Source organism: Scomber scombrus, chromosome 17 (assembly GCF_963691925.1).
Source record: "Scomber scombrus chromosome 17, fScoSco1.1, whole genome shotgun sequence".
NCBI classification, from domain to species: domain Eukaryota; kingdom Metazoa; phylum Chordata; class Actinopteri; order Scombriformes; family Scombridae; genus Scomber; species Scomber scombrus.
In genome coordinates, this window is record NC_084986.1 from 16,691,039 (window position 1) to 16,712,227 (window position 21,189).

At 40.8% G+C, this 21,189-nt stretch overlaps 1 protein-coding gene across 1 annotated transcript in view; it reads right to left on the reverse strand.

The window, feature by feature from the left end:
• utrn (utrophin) overlaps positions 1–21,189 on the reverse strand; it is a 179,929-nt gene that overhangs the window by 55,834 nt on the left and 102,906 nt on the right. Inside the window, exons 57-61 of the mRNA XM_062437479.1 lie at positions 17,130–17,302; positions 14,904–15,060; positions 5,713–5,842; positions 3,390–3,658; positions 2,434–2,580 (exon numbers count right to left, since the gene is read on the reverse strand). Of these exons, the coding sequence (XP_062293463.1) occupies positions 2,434–2,580; positions 3,390–3,658; positions 5,713–5,842; positions 14,904–15,060; positions 17,130–17,302 (876 nt within the window). The remainder of the gene's footprint in view (positions 1–2,433; positions 2,581–3,389; positions 3,659–5,712; positions 5,843–14,903; positions 15,061–17,129; positions 17,303–21,189) is intronic.

The window sequence follows — 21,189 nt, forward strand, 5'->3', positions numbered from 1 at the left end:
GCTATGTAGTGAAAGGAGCATGCCAGCAACAAAAGTGGAAGTCTTGCATCAGTGTCTAAAGTAGATGTGGTCAGCAACAGTACTGCAGTGAACTTCAGAGTGCTTTTAAGGGAGCTCACCATTCAATGCAATACATAATTACATGTGTGAGTCAGAAGAAAATGGACCAGACTTGAAGTATAAAAATATGCTTTGGGTTACAATTGTGAGCAACTATGTGGTCAGCGAAGACAGCTGTATTAATCCAAACTAATGCCTATTTTTTCTGCCAGATGTGACTGGGATGGACAATTGAAAAATGTGGCATGTCTGGTGTTGACATCCTGTTATGAACAGGTTATGTCTTGATACATGATGTCATCCTAATCTATACACTGAATTTAAAATGAAATGCTGACAGTGACACTGCAGAAGACTGAATGTATCGATGCTGTCGTCTTCCACTACTGGTGATCATATCAAAAACCCCAGAAACAAAGAGGTAAATGCAGTCCAGGCTGCCAAAACGTTAACTAAATTCATCCTCAATTGCTGAGGTAACTGAAGCTGAAGCACAAATAAGAAAGAGAGAGAGGCTGAATACAATCCTGTTTGCAAAGACACAGACAATCAGAAACCTGGATGACACCAAAATCACATGGTTTCTCATGTTCAGTGTAAACATTGCACCCCTAATATGATCAAAATCAGGATAAGACCTAAAAATGTGCCAATGCAAACATTCTGCAGATTTATTTTTCTCTTATATAATACCTTTATTTTTACAAAATGATATTACGAGAAATAATTGTTTGCTTATACTGTAAATTATGAAAAAAAAGAATTAAAAGAGAACAATAGTTCAGCTGTTCACTCTTGCATGCAGCCCCTTCAGTGACAGGTGAAGCTTAGTAGAGGTTCAAGTAATCAATCACACACACATGTGAAAGTTGTGTATTGAGCTCTCAGGCAGTGCACCTGTGCCCTGCTTGGCTGTGGGGTTGCTTTGCTCCATCAGTCTGACCAGCAGGATGATATTGGCAGTCTGTAATGCTTGGGCTCACACACACACACACACACACACACACCACACACACACACACACACACACACACACACACACACACACACACACACACACCTCAGGCATCATGGCAACCAGATCATATCTGTCTACACAGGGATCCTGGAAATAGGCACAGAAAGGCCAATAGCTCGGTTTCTTTCTGGCCACTAATGGCTATTGTGGCCATTGTCCCACAGAGAGGAAAATGGGAGCTGTCTGCATATGAAAACCAAATCATCAAACTACACAGTCAGATCTGGCTTATTTGTGATGCTGTCACTTTCCTACAGACTGAGAGAAAAAAAAAAAAAAAGAGATGACAACAGTGAGACAAAGTGTTCAGTCCACTGAAACTCTGCCCTCCTCTGACTCAGTATTTGAGTTATGGTTATTCTCCAGGCAGTGAGACTATTAGTGGGTGTCTGTACAGTACATGGGAAATATCACAAGGCTACAAATTAGCCCAGCCACCCAGTTTCCCTTTGCTGCAGTATCACACTTATAAAAGAATGACTTTAGGTTTATTTCTAAGATTTCAATTTTTCTTCCTATTTTGCTTTTTTCTGCCCACGTTGCCATGTAATTTATCTACAGCAACAACGCTGTGTGGCTGCACAGAAGGAAAACTTCAAATAGCTTTTATAAAATATACGTTTCCATGAAGATATCTTTGAAATCATAGCAGATCTGTGGCTGCTTGATGTTCTTTACATTTACAAAAACAACAAAAAAAACCCAAACCTGGCAACTTAGACACCTGACATCAGGACAGGAACATGTCTGAAAGAATTCTTCAGATTCCCTGACTTGAATTAGAACACTGTGCTCTTGTTCGCATACAGAGTTAAGGAAGACAATTTCACTTCTTTATTCACAACTAACATCATCTCTCTGGCTCTTAGGCCTTGTAAAGAGACTCTTCCACGACTTTCCCCTCTAGCGCTGAGACACGCTCCACTCCGAGAAGCACTCAGCGATTCCCGCACCGTACAACATTCAAGAGCGTCGAGAGCCAAGAATGTGATGGGTGTGCCGCGAGGATCGTTTCCATTGATGTGTAGTGACAAAGTGTGGCAACGAGCACGGAGCTGTGTTCAAATAAAACACAGGTAGAGGGACAACTTTCAGTCCCTTGTGTGTTTGGCTGACACAAAGTAAAATCTGCATGCGCACGGCAAGACAAACTGAGGCAGATGGCGATAAAAACAACAGAGGCAGGCAGTAGAATGAGGGAATATCGAGGTATGTTGAAGACAACATTAATTTATGCAAGTGTTGACAAGGAAGGAAGAAAAGTGGCAGAAAAAACACGAGAAAAATCAACCATGTGTGTGTAAAAACCATAAGTGCTTCAACATCTGCAGACGATGAAGGAATAGTTCAGCTACCTGTAGTAGTTTCCATCTCATGTTGAGCTGGTCCAGTTGTCTGGAGGCAGTGGAGGACAGCTGAATGTCCAGTGGTGTCAGCTCTGCAGAGAGCTCATTCACGATCCGAACATCCTGACGCAGCGGGGCGATCTCCTCTCTGAATGTCTGAGCAGAAAGTTTGATATTGCGGCTAGTTAAATAATTGATATCATAACTTTAATACAATTATAAACGTAATGAAATTCGTTATTTAATTATGAAGTTTGCGCTTTCACAAGGAATAACTGACGACCAGAATACCAATTAATTCTGTTCATCTTTTTTTGCTTACTGTGGTGACCTCATAATCTCTAATTGGAGATCAATCAAGTTTTAAATTGAGTCTAGTAGTGCTATAATATGAAGTCTACTGGTGGCTGTGCATATCACATAGCTGCAACGTATAATTTGTGGTTGTAATGTAATCTATTAATCGGTTTTATCTCATGTGGGTCCCTACATGACATGAATATTAAGAGATGTACTGTGGGAGACAATTGTGACATTAATCTAATGCAACAGTGAAGTAGCTGCCTTTCCCTGTGCAACCTGTTAACCATGATTTGACAGTTTTTCCTCTGTCCTCTATTTCTCCTTTGTCACTCTTTCATTTATTGTTAACTGTTTATTAAGAAATGCAGTAATTTTCCCTCTTGTTAACTAAATGTGGTGCTTGCTACTTGGCCAGGCCTCCTTGGGGAAAAAGACATCCTCCAATGGGATGTGATGAGTAGCATATACAAAAACACAGGACAGCACCAATGATTTAAAGTTAAACGATCAGTGGACTTAAATAAGATCCTGTAAGTCAAATAAAAGAAGTGGTTTGTTGATGTTGACTCAGTGTTGCATGCACAGTGGAATGGGATGTCTAACTCCTGACTTGATGTCTTGATGTCAATGGTAAGCGATACACTGCTGCCTCTCCCACTCACCATGGTCTTTTCGATGTGGTCCTGCAGAGAGTCGATTAGCAGGTCGCCCACAGGCTCCCAGGTAGCTTTGGCCTCTTCCGCCTGAGTCAGCCGCAGATCGAGCTGGTCCATGGAGCTCTGCAGTTCCTGGAGTCGTTCCAAGGCTCGCTCCACCTGATTGTGCCAGCCACCCACGTGCCCTTTCAGACGCTCCCACCGCTCCCTCACCTCGCCCGTCTGTTTTCGGATGGCCCGGGCCAACCCTCGAGCCTTCTCCTCTGGGGTGAGGTCTGGAGGGAAGAAGAAGAAGAAGGAGATTTTCACAAGGTATAGAAATCATGAGACTCATTTGAGTTACATATTTTTTTAAAGCAAGTAGAACATTTACACAATAATCCATCTTTATTTTTGACACTGTGGAGGCTGTTTTGTATTATTTAGGTTGAGGTACTGAATTAGTCCTTTCCTCTTCCTACATATTACTTTCTTTTGTGATTTGTATGTTCTTTGTTTGATTTTAAAAGATGTAGAGGGAGGAGAGCGAGGGAGTAGGCAAGCAAAAAAGGTTTAGAATACAGTGTGGTTGGATGTGTAGGAAGTGGGACAGGAAGTGAAAGAGTGAAAGGAAGAGAAACAGAAAGGGAACAAGAAAAGTAGACAAGGGAGGAAGGATACTAAAAGGAAGTAAGGGGAAAGGAAGAAGGGATAGAAAAACAGGTGGAAGAAAGGTGGGACAGAGAGACTTGGGGGAGATTGGGGAATGTATGGAAGGTGAGAGGATTGGATCATTTTCACACATCAGAGGGCACAGACAAAAAATAAAGAAAGGAGAAGGAAGAGGAGGTAACTGTTCCCCAGCTACCTACTTTATCTACAAAAAAGCTTTTATGAGGTCTCATCTCCAGGGTAGTGACTGAATTACCATCTTCACCTGTTGCACTTCTGAATTTTTCTCCTCTCCCCCTCCCTCCTTCCCTCCCTCCTTCCCTCCCATGAATGCACACAAGCCAGACTGATCTGCTCAGCCTCATGTGTGACAGTGTCCATCATTTGTAATGAATATAGAGTAGAAACAATACAGGTCAATTACTGTCATAGACACATCAAAATAAGAAGGGAAAGAGAATATATGATGATTAGCTGTTAAGATTGTATCACAGTGTCCTTCTACAAAATCCCAGCGACTCTGATTTAACTACATGTGCAGTCTCTGATCTTAAATCCGCTTTTTTATCTATTTATACAATGAGGCAACGCTTTGATAACTGTAGAAAAGATCACAGACAACAGCCCTGACGGTCCACGCTCTGAAGTCTTGCCACACCCAGACACAGCCCCCTGGGTTGGTTTAATTATTTACACAGAGGGGTTTTAGTTTGAAGGGAAATGTGCTGACTTAACCAAGACTTCCTTGCCGCATCTAAGAGAGGGAATGCTGAATGAGTCGGTGTTTATATTATTCTTGGATGCTCTGTCATGTTGGTATTACCAGCTTTTTAGTGAATTGTGTTACAAGGGTACTTAACCTCAAAATTGGGCCAAATAACTTCTCACAGCTGGTTTAAAGACAGCCAGACAGGTTTGCTGTGTATATCTAAGTGGTTTACGCATCTGGTACACTAAGCTGGTTAAAAAGGAGTCTTTTTAAGTCTGCAGTCCCGCACTAGAGGAAAGTAACTGGCTGAGCATTTTTTGGGTTTGAACATCATCACTTTCCATCTACATGTTAAGTGAAACATTCCGTTTTTATTTAACTTTTTGATCTTCGAGCCCGGGCAAGCAAAAACAAGAAATGGACAAACCAGAGAGGAGTTTTTATTTTCCTTCCTGTGACTTTTATTTTATTCTTCCCCCTGAGCCTAGTGGGCCCTTTCATGTCATCAGGCCCAGTGCTTGAGCCTCAATAACCCTTAAAATGGCCGTGATACTGATTTCTCCTAGGAGGGCCACATTCCTGGATGGCCCCAGAGGTGCCAGGCCTGCCCATAACGCTAGGTCTGTGGTTCTATTGCAACACTATGACTGCCTGCCAGGAGAGACTGTTGACAATATCATATCTCTCCTGTCTCCTTGCCTCTCTATGACTGCCGGCTTTTCACTCAACACCCCCCTAGCTTTTGTTGGTCTACTATCTTCCCTCCTCGTTTGTTTCTCTATGGAATTTCACCCTATTCACTATATACAGCAGTGTTTTTACCTCAGCTATCTGTGTCTGAATTCAGTTTAATTAGTGGTACGATAGTGGTAGTTTTAGTAATATTTTTTTTAATAGGTTTCTAGGTCTTCACATTTTTTTATAATGTTGTATGATGTTTAACACGTTTATATAACTGCGTGCACAAACCAGTCTTTGGCTGCAGGTTCTTCCGTGGCTCTCCGGGACCTTCGATGGGCTGCTCGGCGAGAAACATCCGGGCTTGGTCCAAAGTCGTGACCACCAAGTGCTCACGTTCCTTCAATTCTGACCGTAGCACCTGCAGGACAAATGCAGAGCAATGGGTTAAAGGAGTGTCAGTTTGCATTAAACGTTTAGTATCGTGACAAGCAAATTACTTTTTAAGTGTCCACTATCCAATCAAGTCTGTAATGACTGAAGACAGAACGAGCAATGAGAAAGAGAAAGCGTTTGTTAGCAGAGTTTATCTCAAGAGTTTATGTTAATGTGAGAAAGGTGTAATTAATGCATTTTCTCTGCAGGTATGTGCATGTTTGACTCTTGCTCCTGATCTGGTCAGTGCCATTGAACTCCAAGTGAACCTGGCGTATTTTGAAAAGGGTGTTATATCCAGATCCCCCCCCCCAACACCCCCTACCCTCCCAAAAATAACCACTAATCAAGCAGCTCTGTTTAAATCAGCTCCGGCTTTCATTACATTACGGAAGAAGCACTTGTGGCTAACTCGAACGATGCACACGCACACATAAGACACGAAGGCCGAGAGCAGATGTTTATGTTCGGCTTATGGACGAGATAAACAACACTCTCTGCGGCTAATTAGATGAATAACAAAACACTTCCTCTGCCCGTTCTCCTCTTATTAAGGTTATGTTCATGTTTGAGGTAAGAGAGGGAGAGCAAGAGCAGCTACGGCAGGAGTGGCAGCGGGAATGAGAGCAAGGGGGAACAGAGTGGTGATTGAAAGCCAGAGTGGGGGGTCAAACCTTGGGGTCGGTTTGAAATTAGCACAGTTATCCCCAAAGCAAAGTGAATTCCTGGGTGCTATAACACTGCAGGAATTGCCATTACAGAGCAGGCTAGCAACATATCCAGCTCATTCTCTCCCACTGCGATAGTCAAATTACCACATAAATATATTGCCTAAATTACCACATTTGACGGCTTATAGTTGAGAAAAAATAGATAATGAACACTTTTCATACACAAGTGTCAACTAGTCAGCCTGCCACGGCTCAAAGCAGGCTATAAAACTAGAAAGAGGGAGTGAGGATAGCATGTAGCAGTATAATTATTCTTGTTTTAATATAAGCGTGACCCCAGGGGACTTCATTGCCTATCGGAGTGTGTGATTGCTTTGTTGGGGAGGCAACGTAGTTTAAGTCGCTGTGAGGCAAGTTGATTAGATGGGACAGCTTGCTTTGATAAAGTCTAACACTTATCAGGCTTATCAAACAGACGAGGGCGGCGAAAATGAGATGCCAAGTTCTGTTTTTTTTAATTCGTGCACGCAACTTTGATGGAGCGGCAGATGACCACGTGCTGGGTTCAGTGGTATCGGATGTACGGCACGATTTGAAGAGATGTGAAAGGAAAGGGGAGAATGGAGTATGAGAGTAGGGGAAATTACAGTGTCCTCACAGGCCTTGAGATGAACACATACTTTTTTTTTGTTTTTACTACTTCCAAAATAAATAAAAAAGCTCATTTCAGGGAGTGAGTTCCAGTAAAAGTTCAGTTACACCACTGGAATGACAATTTTACACTGCCTCATGCGGACAAATGTACCCTCATGCTGAAATGGGGGCATCCCGCTGAACACAAATTAAATCACCCCTACTAATAAATGGTTTGCTCCGTTCCAATGATTCCCTTCCAGCTCACACGGAGGAAAGGTAATAGGCAGGTAGCTCTGAGAGGGAACCTTGAGAGATAGAAACTAAATGAGAGGTGACTGAGGAAGAGGAAGAAGAGGTGTGTATGGGGAGCAAAGATAAGGAAAGGAGGAGTGGGGAGCGAAGCTGTGAGGACAATTACCAGCAGACAGCAACTTCTTCTGTTTTTGTTTTGCAATCATAGATTCTTTGGGGGCTTAAATTAGGCTTTAGAAGGGACTGAATGGAGTGTGTTATTTATTCATAAATATTCACTGCATATTGCTTACTATTTAGAAAGTAAAATGTTCTGATATTAGTTTGGTATTGACACAATAAACACTTTCATGCAAAGTACAGCTATTAACTCACTGTGAGCACAACAGCATCCTTATGGAACAGCAACATTTACAACCTACAAAACACCTAAGACCCTAAATAGTACTACAAAATGGTCCATCAATCTAAATATTGATTAAATAGGTAAGACACAATAAATAGAGACATACTGTATGGCAAGTGGAAATAACAGTACACTTTAAATGGCTTTCAGAGTAGAGTACGGGTTTAGAAGTCCACATCCGTTGAGGATATCAGCTTAAACATATTTTAGCAGCAACTGTAGCCTAAAGCTCTTTTTGAAAACAGACACAGATAATGACATTTTAATAGTGCTATCAAGCTCATTCCATCCCTGTGGACTACACTAAACTTCTACATTCAAGTTTATGTTCCTTACTTCTTAAGATTTGTTCTCCTTATATGTATGTTAGGGAGGGTGAGTTGAAGTAAGGTTGAGAATATAACATCCTACATTATATAAGCATTGTGAGAGATGTTACATTCAGTAAAATTCAGAAGACTGGAGCTGTGGAAAATAGGGTCTGTTGGAGCATTAACCTTGAGCCACTTTATGGCATGTATCATTTTTTTTTAATGTTACATCGGTAGTTTCTCAACATAACTATAATAAAAATACTGCATTATAAAAGAGATTAATTTATAGAAGGTCCAAACAAAGACTGATCTAAGGTTAGAGGTGCTTCAAGTTGGTCTTGCTTACATTAAACGATCATTTACAGCATTTAAACCATGTATCCACCATAATCAGATCCTCCTTCAGATCATTTTGCAGATCATTTGGATTTTTGTGTGATAATAATACATTTGTATCATCAGTAAATAATACTTTATATAGAACACTAGAGGAATTCACAAAATATTTTACAGAATGAAGAGGAGTGGTCTTAAAATGGATCCCTGGGAGACCCCATATTTGATGATTTTACTTTGAGATTTGTGACAAAGCTTCTAAACCAACTAAGCACTGTGCATCTGACACCATAATGTTGAAGTTTGCTTAGAAGAATTTCAGAGTCAATAGTGTCAAATGCTTTTAATATAAATCAAGAATATTCCAATGCTGCAGTCACCTTTATCACTGGTTTCAATGCCTGGCTCCAGTTTGCTTAATGCAACTGTTAAATATGTGTTGCAATAAATGATTCATTTTATGACAGCAGTGTTCCTTCAAACACTGTCCTTCAATGTTTACTGGTTCAGAGGAGGCAGACACACAGCTACAGATGGTTGTAACTAGCAACACAACTACTGCCAAGTAATTCCCTCTGTTAGACAAAGCCTCTCTCTATCATCCAGCCATTGGTTTTCCTCACAGTTCAGACAAACGAAAACACCACTCAAATAAGTTTTTCTTAGTCAAACTTCAACACACTTATATTATGTGTCACACAGGAACACACTTTTCAGAGGGAGCATGAGAGGTAGAAATATCAAACACATGTACAGCTTTCAGGTTAAGAAAAAAGCTTTTTTTTCTCCCCCTGGCAAATCCCAGCTGGCCTATGAGTGATAAGACACTGTTGTCTATGTCAAAGATAAAGAGGGGCAGATCTTCATTTTGCTCTTCTTCTTTTTTAATAATTTTCAGTGCTGGTCTTTGTGTGATTTGTGAAGACCGGAGAAAGAAGGGGATCTTGTCAGGCCACAATACTTATGGCATGTATCTTGTAGCTGTGAGTGACTATGACCTTGGTTGCGTGTGTGTGTGTATTTCAGCATCTGAATCACTGTGTTCTGTCCAGGTCTGTGCATCTGGTGTGTGGCCGTAGTAGCAAAACATACTCTTATCACCGTATGCCCTGTGCTGTGGTGGCGATAAGATAATATCAGAACAGCTACTTTCAGAGCTGTGCAAAAACATCCCTCTACCTGCTCTCAAAACCCTGCTATCTCAGCCTCTCTTACTGCATCCCTCATCTTCTTCCAGTTTCGAAAAAATAAGCCTCCCAAAAGGACCACTTTACCAGCTCTACAAATCAGAGAAGCACCTTACCAGGATTCAAGGATCCTGCACACAAGGAATTAACTCGCATTACAAAACAAACATTTTTAAAATTACAATTCATCAAGAAACTGAAAACTTGTTATGTTTATCTTAAAAATAAAAATAGAACAACATACATCATATTTAAATAAAAAAATCTATTTGCGGTCATGGGAAATGTTTGAGCTACTGTTGGTTGAGCAAAATTAGATTTTGCAGCTGCACACAGTTACACAGTTCGTGAAGGAGCCTTTAAGTGATTCAACCTGAAAATGTAATGGTCCCCACCAACAACAGAGTAAAATGTCTCTTTAGCAGCTACATGCTGCACTGTATTCACCAGCTAATCACTAGTTTTCTGTCTGTCACTTTGTGCTGGGCAGGTAGTGCACAGTGGGGGGGGGGGGGGGGGGGGGAGGTTTAAAGGTATTTTGCTTGAGAATGACACTGATCAGAGTGTTGATAGTGAACTAAAACAGTAAAGTTGTCTGCTGTAAAAATCAAACAATGAGCAGACAGACACTAAAAAGCTCCAGAGTGACGAGAGGAAAATCAGAAGCTGACATATTATGACTTTTTAAATCTTTGTTGCTATTTTTATTATTCCCCACGCATTCTTATAAATAATCCCAATAACTTTGTCATTTTAAATTCATTTTTAGGTTGACTTTGTAATATCAGTTCAGGGACAACAGATGAAAAAAGAGCCTCTAGGGTAACTCTGGTGCATTAACAGCAATATTTATTAATGTGCGCTGTCCCTGTCAAACAATAGATAAAATAAGAAATAGAGTTGTGTGATTGTTCTCTACGTACGTCATTTGAGCCATTGTTAAAAAACTGTATTGAGCCCACAGAGCTGCAGACTGTCAGGGCAAGTTGAACGTTGTCGTGAAACTCCTGCCAACTAGTGCAGTAAGGAAGGAAGGAAGCAGACAAAAACAATTTAAAGTTACTCTAAATGAAGCAATTGTGAGTTTAAAAAAAGGGAATCTTTTCCCTACAGATAAGCTAAAGTCCAGCGCAGCACTTTAATCCAATTCATTCTCCTTTACGACCTGACCGTTCAGGTGTAAATGGTGCGAATCAATCATGCAGGCACAATGATAAAGATGGGTTCTGTGTCGGATTATTAAACCTGTCTCAGTCTGGATAGGCTAATTATACACTATTTAAGCATAGTGAGACTAAAACTAAGTTAAACAAATGTAGAATTACTCTTCATATTTATTTGCACAATTTTTGACATGGCCATGTTGAACTGTCCTAACGATGAAGCTGTTACTGAGAGATAAGAGTCATTAAAAAATGCCCACAAGCACTTTGTGCCCTCTTCTCTCTTATTCTCCTCTGGATCTAAAAGCTGCTAATTTAATAGAGCAGATTGATGAGTTTAATCAGCTGAATACTGACGAAGGCCTTTTATTGGATAATTGAATGTGCAAATAACACATTCTATTATGGCCATTTTAGCAGAGAAAAACACAGACACAGATCAATACACATGAGAGGGAGCGAAAAGTCACTCAAGGAAGACAGGACATTACCCCTCCCTCTCATGATTCTTACATTCCACCTTTAAATTGCTTAATGAATGTCTGCTGTCAGGCAAAATATGATGGAGCAGTCATATTAGGTGAAAGCTCACCAGAATCTTCTAAATATTTACCTTTTTACACCTCTACTTAACTCATTTCTTCCACATGCAACCCTCTTTCCATCCTCTTTCTCTTGATCTAATTTTGCCTCTGTCTGTGACTACCTGTCCATCACTTTTTTTGAATGTTCGGACCACTGCTCTCTCATATTTTTCTTCTTCTAACTCTTTAATAGCTGCAATATCCGTTGCTCTCTGTTGGGCTAAGTGGCTTAGCCTACGTCTTTTATCTCCTTGAGTCAACCAGAAAAAAAAAAGGAGAAAAAAAGACAGGTTTTTCCATTTATCCCTTCTAAGCCCTCCCTACCTCATAGATACCCATTTCCATATAGCTATACACATTTCCCTGTATCACTCTGACAGAGCAGCTGGTGTGTGTATCACTGAGTGACTCAAGTGTGTGTATGTATGCGTGAGCACAAAGGACTTGCAAATGTGTGTGGGTGTGTGTTAGTGTTAGTGTTAGAGTTAGTGTAAGCAAGAGGACGTTTTCAAAGCCCCGACTCTTTGTACTGCTCAGCCCCCTCATCCCTCTCAGGGTCGGCAAGACCTCCAGGCCAATATATTAACAATACAGAGGAGAAGGAAGTGAAGGAGAAAATATAACATAGTCAAAATGAAAAGTGAGCCTTCCTCACTTTCAACTCCCCAGTTCTATTATTTCCTATTTCAGTGATCTCAAAGCCAAAGACCCGAAAATGAACAAGGGAACAAGGGAGAATGTAAAGGCAAAGAGAAAGGAGGTGTGTAAAGAAAGGAGATGCAAAGATGGGGGAGGCCAACAGTGGGACGGGCACCACAGAGAATGACAGAAGAACTGAAAGAGGGTAATGAGAAAAGGAAGTGGAGATGCAGGAAGATTGCACTGTCCTGTGGTCATTGTTTGATCTCGGCCCTGTTCCTTGTATAATGGAGCCTGTCTGATCTGTTGTGCTGAGGCCCGCCTCTCATCTCCACCAGGTGTTGGGTACAAGACCCAGAGCACGCCTCAACATTATCTCAAAACTCAGAGGATCAATTCTCTTATGGCTCAAGGAAACTAATAGTCACATGATTTGGCATTGCACGTCGATATTTCTTCACATATAGTATATCTTTAGTCAGGATCTTGGGGACGGCTTTTGTTTTTCACAATCTGTTGTGCTTTTGAACAATGATTCCTCATTGAATAATTTAAAGACTATACTTAGCATGCATTACAGGAGCCAAGAAATTGATCGTCCTCCATTGGAAATAGTCCCACTCTGTCTCAACAGTTGACTGTTTATCTGCCTTTTCCATGTTTTCTTTTATTTCCCATGTGCAATAATTCACGTGGCGCATTGTTCTAATATTGAAGCCTTTGTCCTCCTTTTCCTTGTTATTTCTTTTACGATGGAGTTAGGATTTTTTATATTTTATAGGCTTTTGGTTTTTCTTCCCTTCTCATAACTTCTTTCCTCTATTTTTATCTTCCTTCTGTACTCTGAGGTGAAAATGTATGTGTTGGTGTTTAATTAGAAAGTAGAAAAATGTAAGGGGAGAATGTAATGTAATATACAGTATAATTACATAACTAATCACATTACAAAACATACACCCTTACACGTGTATGTAATGTGTGTGTGTGTGTGTGTGTGTGTGTGTGTGTGTGTGTGTGTGTGTGTGTGTGTGTGTGTGTGTGTGTGTGTGTGTGTGTGTGTGTGTGTGCATGCCTGTTGTGTGTATGTACGTTCCAGAGGCTAAATGCTGATCTGTCTCAGTGCATCTAAGATCCTGTGCCCACGCTTGTCTGCGCATGTGTTTACTCTCAAGGCGTTTTTGGGGAACAAAATAATAGTGTGATGAATAGGGTGTGGAGAAACACATTACAATGTCAAGAGCAACATCAACAGCAATGGTGGCCAGCGGACTGGGAGTAAACAGTAGCCACAGGGTGAGTCATCTATCTGAAAGCAATTACACGCCAATGTACTATTACAATAACCAGTGGTTACATTAAATAACACAGTGGGGAGCGCTGATGAAAAATAGTGAGGATGGAAAAAAAGAAGTGTGAACGAGTGGGCACAATGAAGGTATTGATCGCTTGTTAGAATAAATACAGTGTAGTATAAAGGTGATATAAAAACAATCATTTTAAGAATGAAATGGCTGGAACAAGAGCATTTAATGTGTAGAAGTGGTTTTCATATAATAGTCTTTAACTTTGCAGTAATACAAGTTTTGGTGCATGGTTACTGCTGAGTGACTATAATAAAAACACTGCTGATTAACAACCATGTAGACATCAAACATGCTGTGGTAATGGTTGTCTGCTGCAATCTGTACTTTATCTTAACTGACTGAAGACAAAGTGCTGACCAGACTGATGCTTAATAATATCAAAGTGATTGTTGCGGCTGCTTTACAGTCATAGTATGTTCTTGTGGTAGAATACAGACTATTCAGCAACTGTGTGTAGTAACCTGATCTATCTACGCAACAGTGCTTTATAATAACTGTGCAGCAGCTGTCTGGGTTATCAGTTATGATCGATGTCAAGAACATTATAGAAAGTAGGTAAAGCATGCAAATGAATATAATGATCTAGTGTTAACTTCTAATCCTAGTTCTGTTTGTGTTAACTTTTTGCAAACAAAAAGCTGTAAAGCATGAAGTCGATATGGACTGACAGGTAAGCATGTAGTCACTACTTTTCTCTCTCAGCCAATGCATTTAGAAGTAGTTAAGTTTTGGATTCAAGCTAAAATCACACATCTTTTATTATGAAATCTTGTGGCTGTGTCTGTTTTGCTTTCACACAACAAACAAAGACGTCTGCTTTGAAAACGCACTTAGAACCTCCTTTTCAGGTAATTTGGGTCTGGTTGTTAAGTTCAATTTACTGATCTGTTGAGTTTGATTAACCGCTTTTACATTCCGAAATAAACAGGCAAACACATCAGAGTTCATTTTAGTCGCACAGAACAGGTCAGGTGTGAACGCACCCTTAATTATACAACAGAGACCACCATTCATGATGAGTGTGTTTGTGACTTTATTGCTTTCTCTGCTCTGCTGTTCTTGATTGACAATGCCTGACAAAGATTACTGTGAGATTGAAATGCTGCTTGTGTAATTAAACTAATCGGGTGCTACAGTTCAGTAGCAGTACAGTATGTGGATGGATTGTTTGTCATGTCAGCAACATTAAGACACATTGGGTGCGTAACGTAAGATGTGAAAGCAGTAGTTATCAACAGATTCTGTTTGCCAGATGACACACTTCTAGATAGCGTGGTGCTTAATGTTTAGAGCTGAGTGCATGTTTACCTGCGCAAAAAAAAAGCAGAGATTAAGAAATGTATTTTCATTTTAAAGAACAGTATGCTAAAGAAAAATCAAACCCGACTGTGGTAGTAAATTTAAAAAAAAAGAGGGTCTTTTGGAGAGTGACAGATGAGGTATGATAAATCTTGTACAGGGTGGCAGGAACACTGCCTGTAGTAAAATTATGTACCGTGCAGTGGTTCTGCTGCTGCAACAAGGTGGGCACATCTCCTCCAATGGGCATCTGCTTGGCCAGGTCCTCATCCTTCATGCAGATCCACCTCCACAGCTCCTCCAGGAGGCCCAGCAGACGAGACCAGCGCTCAGCACTCGCCTCCAAATGAGCTCTGCCAACATGAGCATGAAAACTGTTAGCATATTGTTTGTGGCACCCATAAAGAGTACACAATACAACCTGGACAGGCCACTATTGAAAAGTCAATATAATAGATTCTTATGTAGCATTGTTTTTTCCTTTGTATAATATTCAATTCAAATGTGTTTATATAGCACCATTTCATACAAAAGTAATTCAAAGTTCTTTACTTAAAAAACAAAAAAAATTATTGTTCTTTAGTTTGGCTTTGAAAGAATGCAGCGCTGGAGAAAGGTGAAGTTCAGAATGCAATATGTATAAATACTCAATTCCATCTCAAAAGACTCTGAAAGTGCTTTAGGCACATAGAGGAGATTTCCACCTTCTGACTGGAGAGATCTGCTGGGGTTATTAACTGACGACATGTCTGAGATGTACCGTCGAGCCAGACCGGCAAGTGCTTTGTACACCAGAAAGAGGATTTTGAATCATATTCTGAAAACGACAGGTAGCCAGTGAGGGTTTTGGAGGACATGTCAAGGATATGTCCTTGCAGGTTTGCAATAATATAATACATCTTTGTCACAAGTGTTAGATAGTCATATTTGAGGGATCATTGTTTCAGTGTGTTTATGTATATTGTGTGTATATATAGAATATCATTGTCCAGTATATTAATATTGGAATTTTGTTAATATCGGCATTGGCCCCAAAAAACAGTATTAATCAGGCCCTAGTTTAAAGCTTACAGACATTAAAGCTTACAAAAAATCACAATAAAACCCCCATTAAAAACAGCTCCCTGATCACTCAGGGGAACTGACCCTCTGAAGTTCATGTTATTTGTAAAAATGAACACAGCTGGTTGCTAATTGTGTGGGTGGTAGCATACATGCAATATGTGTTGATAAGCACTTTTGTTTTTCTCCTCTCCTCCGGCCATAATGTATCTGAGCACTGTGCACAGAGACCTCCCATTGCCGCTCACAGATTTAGCCTTAATTACACATGTACTGTAATTAAGGCATAATGAGCTGTATACAATCACAGCAACTCATCTCCCACAAACATACACGCTGACTGATCTGTAATGTTTCATCTATTTTTCTCTTACTTGTCTTCCTTTGAAGAGGTTCGTCCTATTATGTCTCAACTGCTTGACCTGAACTCACCTCCATTTCTTCTTTTCTGCTCAAAGCAATCTCTTTTTGACAAAGAATCCTTCCCGGCACCTTCTCTATTTCTATCGGTATAAATTTCCTCTGCAGCATTTATAACCTTTCCCCCTGCTTCCGTGGCTTTGTTGTGCTCCTGTTCTGCCTACCTCAACCCTCCCTCTCCCTCTTTTGTCTTTGAACATCTCCATCTGGCCCTGTCAACTTCACTTCCACCTTCACTTTCTTCACCCTCCAACCCTTATTTATTCATGCCCAGGTTGTGGCTCACTGTGGCACTGTCCTTAAAAGTTGATGTGTCACAGTAGTAAGTACAGTAGGTCCTTTTGGAGCTGTATTTCATCCCCGTGCTCTATGGCAGACATGTTGAACACAGGGCCAACTGAATCCATAGAGTTGATCAGAAACTCACCTGCATAAATGCTACACAGTGTGCTGACGTCATGCATGATTTCCATTCAATCTAAGACATGTGAGTCATGCACCATCATGAATGGGACTCGGTTTTCTTTTCATGGGTTGAGGCTGTTGGCCTTGGACTAGTCTTAACTCTTGATTTGTACTCCATGTACTTGTCCAGAGTGTTTCGGTAGAAGAATGTTTAGGCCTCTTGGAGATTGAGGGCTTGGTGTTTGAGATTGGATTCAATGGTGCAACCTTGAGTTCTTGTGCTTTCTTTTTTGGTTGTTTTGTTTTCTTATTTGGTATGCGAGAATTATACTCTCTCTTGGAAATGAACTTCTGCCATGTACAATTAAGTTTTTGATTAAAATGTTGAATTGAGGCAGATACCAACTTGAACCACTGCTATGATCAAGATGTAAGGTTAAGAGTTCAGAGCAACAAAAAAGCAGAACTTTGCTTGAGCACTGACAAAGGGAAAAACTAACATTTTCTTATAAGTATTAGTTGAAGTTCCACTCACCGGATGTTGGCTGATTTGGCCTTTAGATCGCTCCAGCGTTGGTTCATGTCATCCAGTCTGTGTTGGAGGAACACAGCTTCCTCTGAGCTGCCCAGAGCCTTGACCATCTTCGACTTGTTCCCGTCCACGCTCTTGTAGATGTCATTATGGGCATCGATCTCAGCCTGGATGTCCTACAAATACACAGACGCAGAAAAATGATCAGAAGTGACTTAGAAGTTCTGAGCAAATGCACAGTCAAGGACAGCAGCAAGTTTAGATCACAAAAAGTATTGAAATTCACACTCGTCTTGGCCTTCACAGCTGATTATACATGAACCCAAAATAACGTTGGATTTTGTTGCAAAGACTCGTCTAGAGGGACTTCATGGCACATTGCACGCAACATTTCCAGAGGGTAGAGAAATTTCATTTTCATGGAAAGTCCTCAAGCTACTTTTTGACTATCAAGATGTTCTTCTAACTTCTAACCTTTCACTGGCTTGAAAGTCCCATCCCAACCAGGAGCAACTCCCTAAGCCATGTCTGCCTTCATGCTAAGGGCTACAGCAAAGCAGGCTATGCTAAAGTTATGCTTGGATACAGTATGATACACTAATGTAATGCTCTGCTATTCTGCTATTCTAAAATACTGTTATGTGTGTGTGTGTGTGTGTGTGTGTGTGTGTGTGTGTGTGTGTGTGTGTGTGTGTGTGTGTGTGTGTGTGTGTGTGTGTGTGTGTGTGTGTGTGTGTGTGGCTACAAGAGGCCACCACATTCAACACTGTGACAAAGCACGATTTTACCATTTGTATGTATGTGAGCTGTATTACACAACCACATCTCAAAGGGTGCGTGTGAGTGTTTGTGTGTGAGGGCTGAATCACATGGGGGGGGGGGGCTAACACAAGCAGAGGATCCTGTCAAATGTTTTATTTTTAGATGCGTAAAACTGCTCCATTTTCTCCTTCTTCTCTGTCTCTCTCCACTGGGACTCCCCTCAGTTTGACCCATTTCAACTGCAGATAAAGACATGATTCCAATTCCATATAGATGTGTGTAATCCTGCCTGCAGTGCAGACAAGGATTTGCAAATGGAACCAAATTAGTGTAGATGAGAGAAATGTAACGAGACCAATAGCCCACAATAGCATATTAATAAAAAAATAATTTTCATTACTGTGTGTGAAATGGCCCCAGCTGTTGTTGCTTGTGTATCCTTCTAATTGTGGCATTACAGATTGAAAATGATGCTATTAACCAAGTTTAATTTTACAATTACTGTAAATGTGTTTAGGATGTGCTTTAGGATAATACAATTGTGTTGTGTTTCTATCAGTCTTTGCATTATTAAAAAAAATAACATTACAAAAATAGGTTAATCAGAAGATTGCTCTTAGTCACCACAAATATATAAATTAATCAGGTTCGTTCATTTGATATAATAGAGAATAATTTTTTTCAGACAGTGTGTGTGACAGTGAGTGTAGGAGGACAGTAATGGAAACTTAGAGAAGTGGCATTTACATGGTACTACAGGGATTGTTAAACACCAGCTGAATCACACTAGTCACACGTAACAACACTTAAATACACAAAATACAAGTGATTTAAGGAGGGAAACACATGGGACACACAAACAGTGGATGCATGTTTAATGCACATGACAAAACATGTGGGCCTAACATACCTAATTTAAGTGGAACATGTGACATTTCAGCCACTCTGCAAACTGCTTCCTTGGACAAGTGAACAAAATACAGTTCAGCTACAGAAGAACCAAATTACAGACAAAACAACTATCAATTACCACTGTCACTCGTGTCACAGTGCAGCAATTTACTGAATGCCAATAGACTTTTCACAAAGGCTGAAGCAAATCCCTCAACTGTGATCTGCAAAGATAATCACCCGCTGGCTTTTTGACACCAATCAAATGCCTCTTAAAGGTCATAGAGGAGAGGGAGTGACAGAGAGAGAAAGAGAGAGACAGTTGGATGGACAGACAGGCAGATAGGCAAAGACAGACAAGTATAGAGAGAGACATACAGAAAGACAGAGAGGCATTTTGCCACTGAGCCAGCTGGCTGCGTTTCAAGTCATTACCCAAGTGCTTCCTTTTTCTTTTTCTTTAGCACTTTTTCTACTTCCACTGGAAATAAGACCGACTGTGTGTTCACACACACGCACATATGACACAGAAGGCACAGACTGTGTGGGTATACAAAGGCACATGTATTCATTTATAAAAGCCCTCTTTAAACTTCACCCAGTGAAAGACTACCTTGAGGAAGTGGTTTATGTATGTCAGTGTGTATCCTGAGGTACTTAAGTATGATGACTAGTCTCTCTCTCTCTCTCTCTCTCTCTCTCTCTCTCTCTCTCTCTCTCTCTCTCTCTCTCTCTCTCTCTCTCTCTCTCTCTCTCTCTCTCTCTCTCTCTCTCTCTCTCTCTCTCTCCCTCTCTCCCTCTCCCACAGACACCCACCAAGAAAATGTTAGTGTGGCACAGGTCACCGTGTCAGCTAGCAAGGTTTCTGTTTGCCATCATTCCATGTTTTATTTATGGGTTATTGATAAAACATTAATTCAATATGAAATTGTTGATCTTGCATGGGCAGCATCTCGATTTGGCAAGATGGAAAAAGTAAGACTTTAACTTTAGAATAATTATGAAGATCCTGGAGACAGTGAAAACATGTCTTGCAGGACACAAATCTCAGCTAGACTCCCCTAAAACACTACTTACACACACACACACACACACACACACACACACACAGAGAGAAAGAAACTTGTGTGTGTGTGTGTAGGAAGGCAGCAGAAAGGTTAATGGGTTCTGGATCTCATGTGCACTGTAATGAATGATGGAGATTTGCTGTCTGTGAGCTGCTTGAAGTGCAGATAGGATGTGACAGTCTCCCACGGAAACTGAAGTTACAACTACTACTTGGAGCTTTATGAAGGATAAACGCATTAAACACACAGTTAAACTGTGGCTGAAAAGAACAAACAAACATAAACACTGTCCTGTTGACGATCATTTCGCCTAAAACAAGTGTTTCACACTGAGAAATAACTATGATCCTTACTGGGCTTGGCCATGTTTGTCTTTAGCCTTTAATAACACAATTACTGTAAAGGTTTACTTTGACAAATTACATCCAATCCAAGGCTCTGGGTCTCATTCTACACTAATTCTCTCTCTGCATGGTAGCCCTCCCTAATAACTAGCAAAGCAGACCAGAACCGATTATTCCATTTTAATGAGTCCAATCATGACTGCTCAGACCTCATAAAGCTGACTACATTAGGTCCACAACTACAAACACAAGGGGAGGTGGAGAATAAATGGTGACTGTGTTTGTATTCATGCTGTGCAGTGCGCATGTTTTTAAAAAAAACAAAAAAACAACTGAATTTAAAAGCTAGTGTGAGATCGAGGCCAAGCTGACATCAAACTGCTTCCAAAATCAATATATATACATATACCTGTTCAAACTTCCTTAGCAGCTCCTGCAAGCTGAAGCTCAAGCCAATCATATTGGAGTGTGTGCTCTGGCTTGTCCCAGTCCCTACATCTTCTCTGCTGTCATTCAGGTCGAAGGGCGGTAAGGAGTTGGCACAGACAGGTAAGTCCTCCAGTGGTTACGGTCAAAACCTTTAAGCTCTAGGCTCAGATCAATACCAAATCCAAAGTATAAACAATCACAAAGAAGCCCAGCACTTGTAAAAAATTCAAACAAAATGGGGTCAAATCCAGGTTGCAGTCCAAAGACCGGCGATCTACACACTTCACACACCCCTTGGCAGCACTCGTGCATGCGTGCCGGTGTGTGTGTTCGCCCAATCCCGCTACATGTTCGTAGCATCCTCTTCAGGAAGACAGCTAGGCTGAAGGTTGGGGGACAGCTACCCTGCAGTCATGCTTCAGAGCTGGGCGCTTGGATAAACAGGACGATTGGAGCCACTGGAGGTTTAAGTGGTTTAAGTGGCGGCTTGGGGGAAGAGGCTGACGGCACAGCACCTCTAGCCAGGAATGGGGCACTGAAACTGGGAGGGAAATCCAACAAATCTTGGGT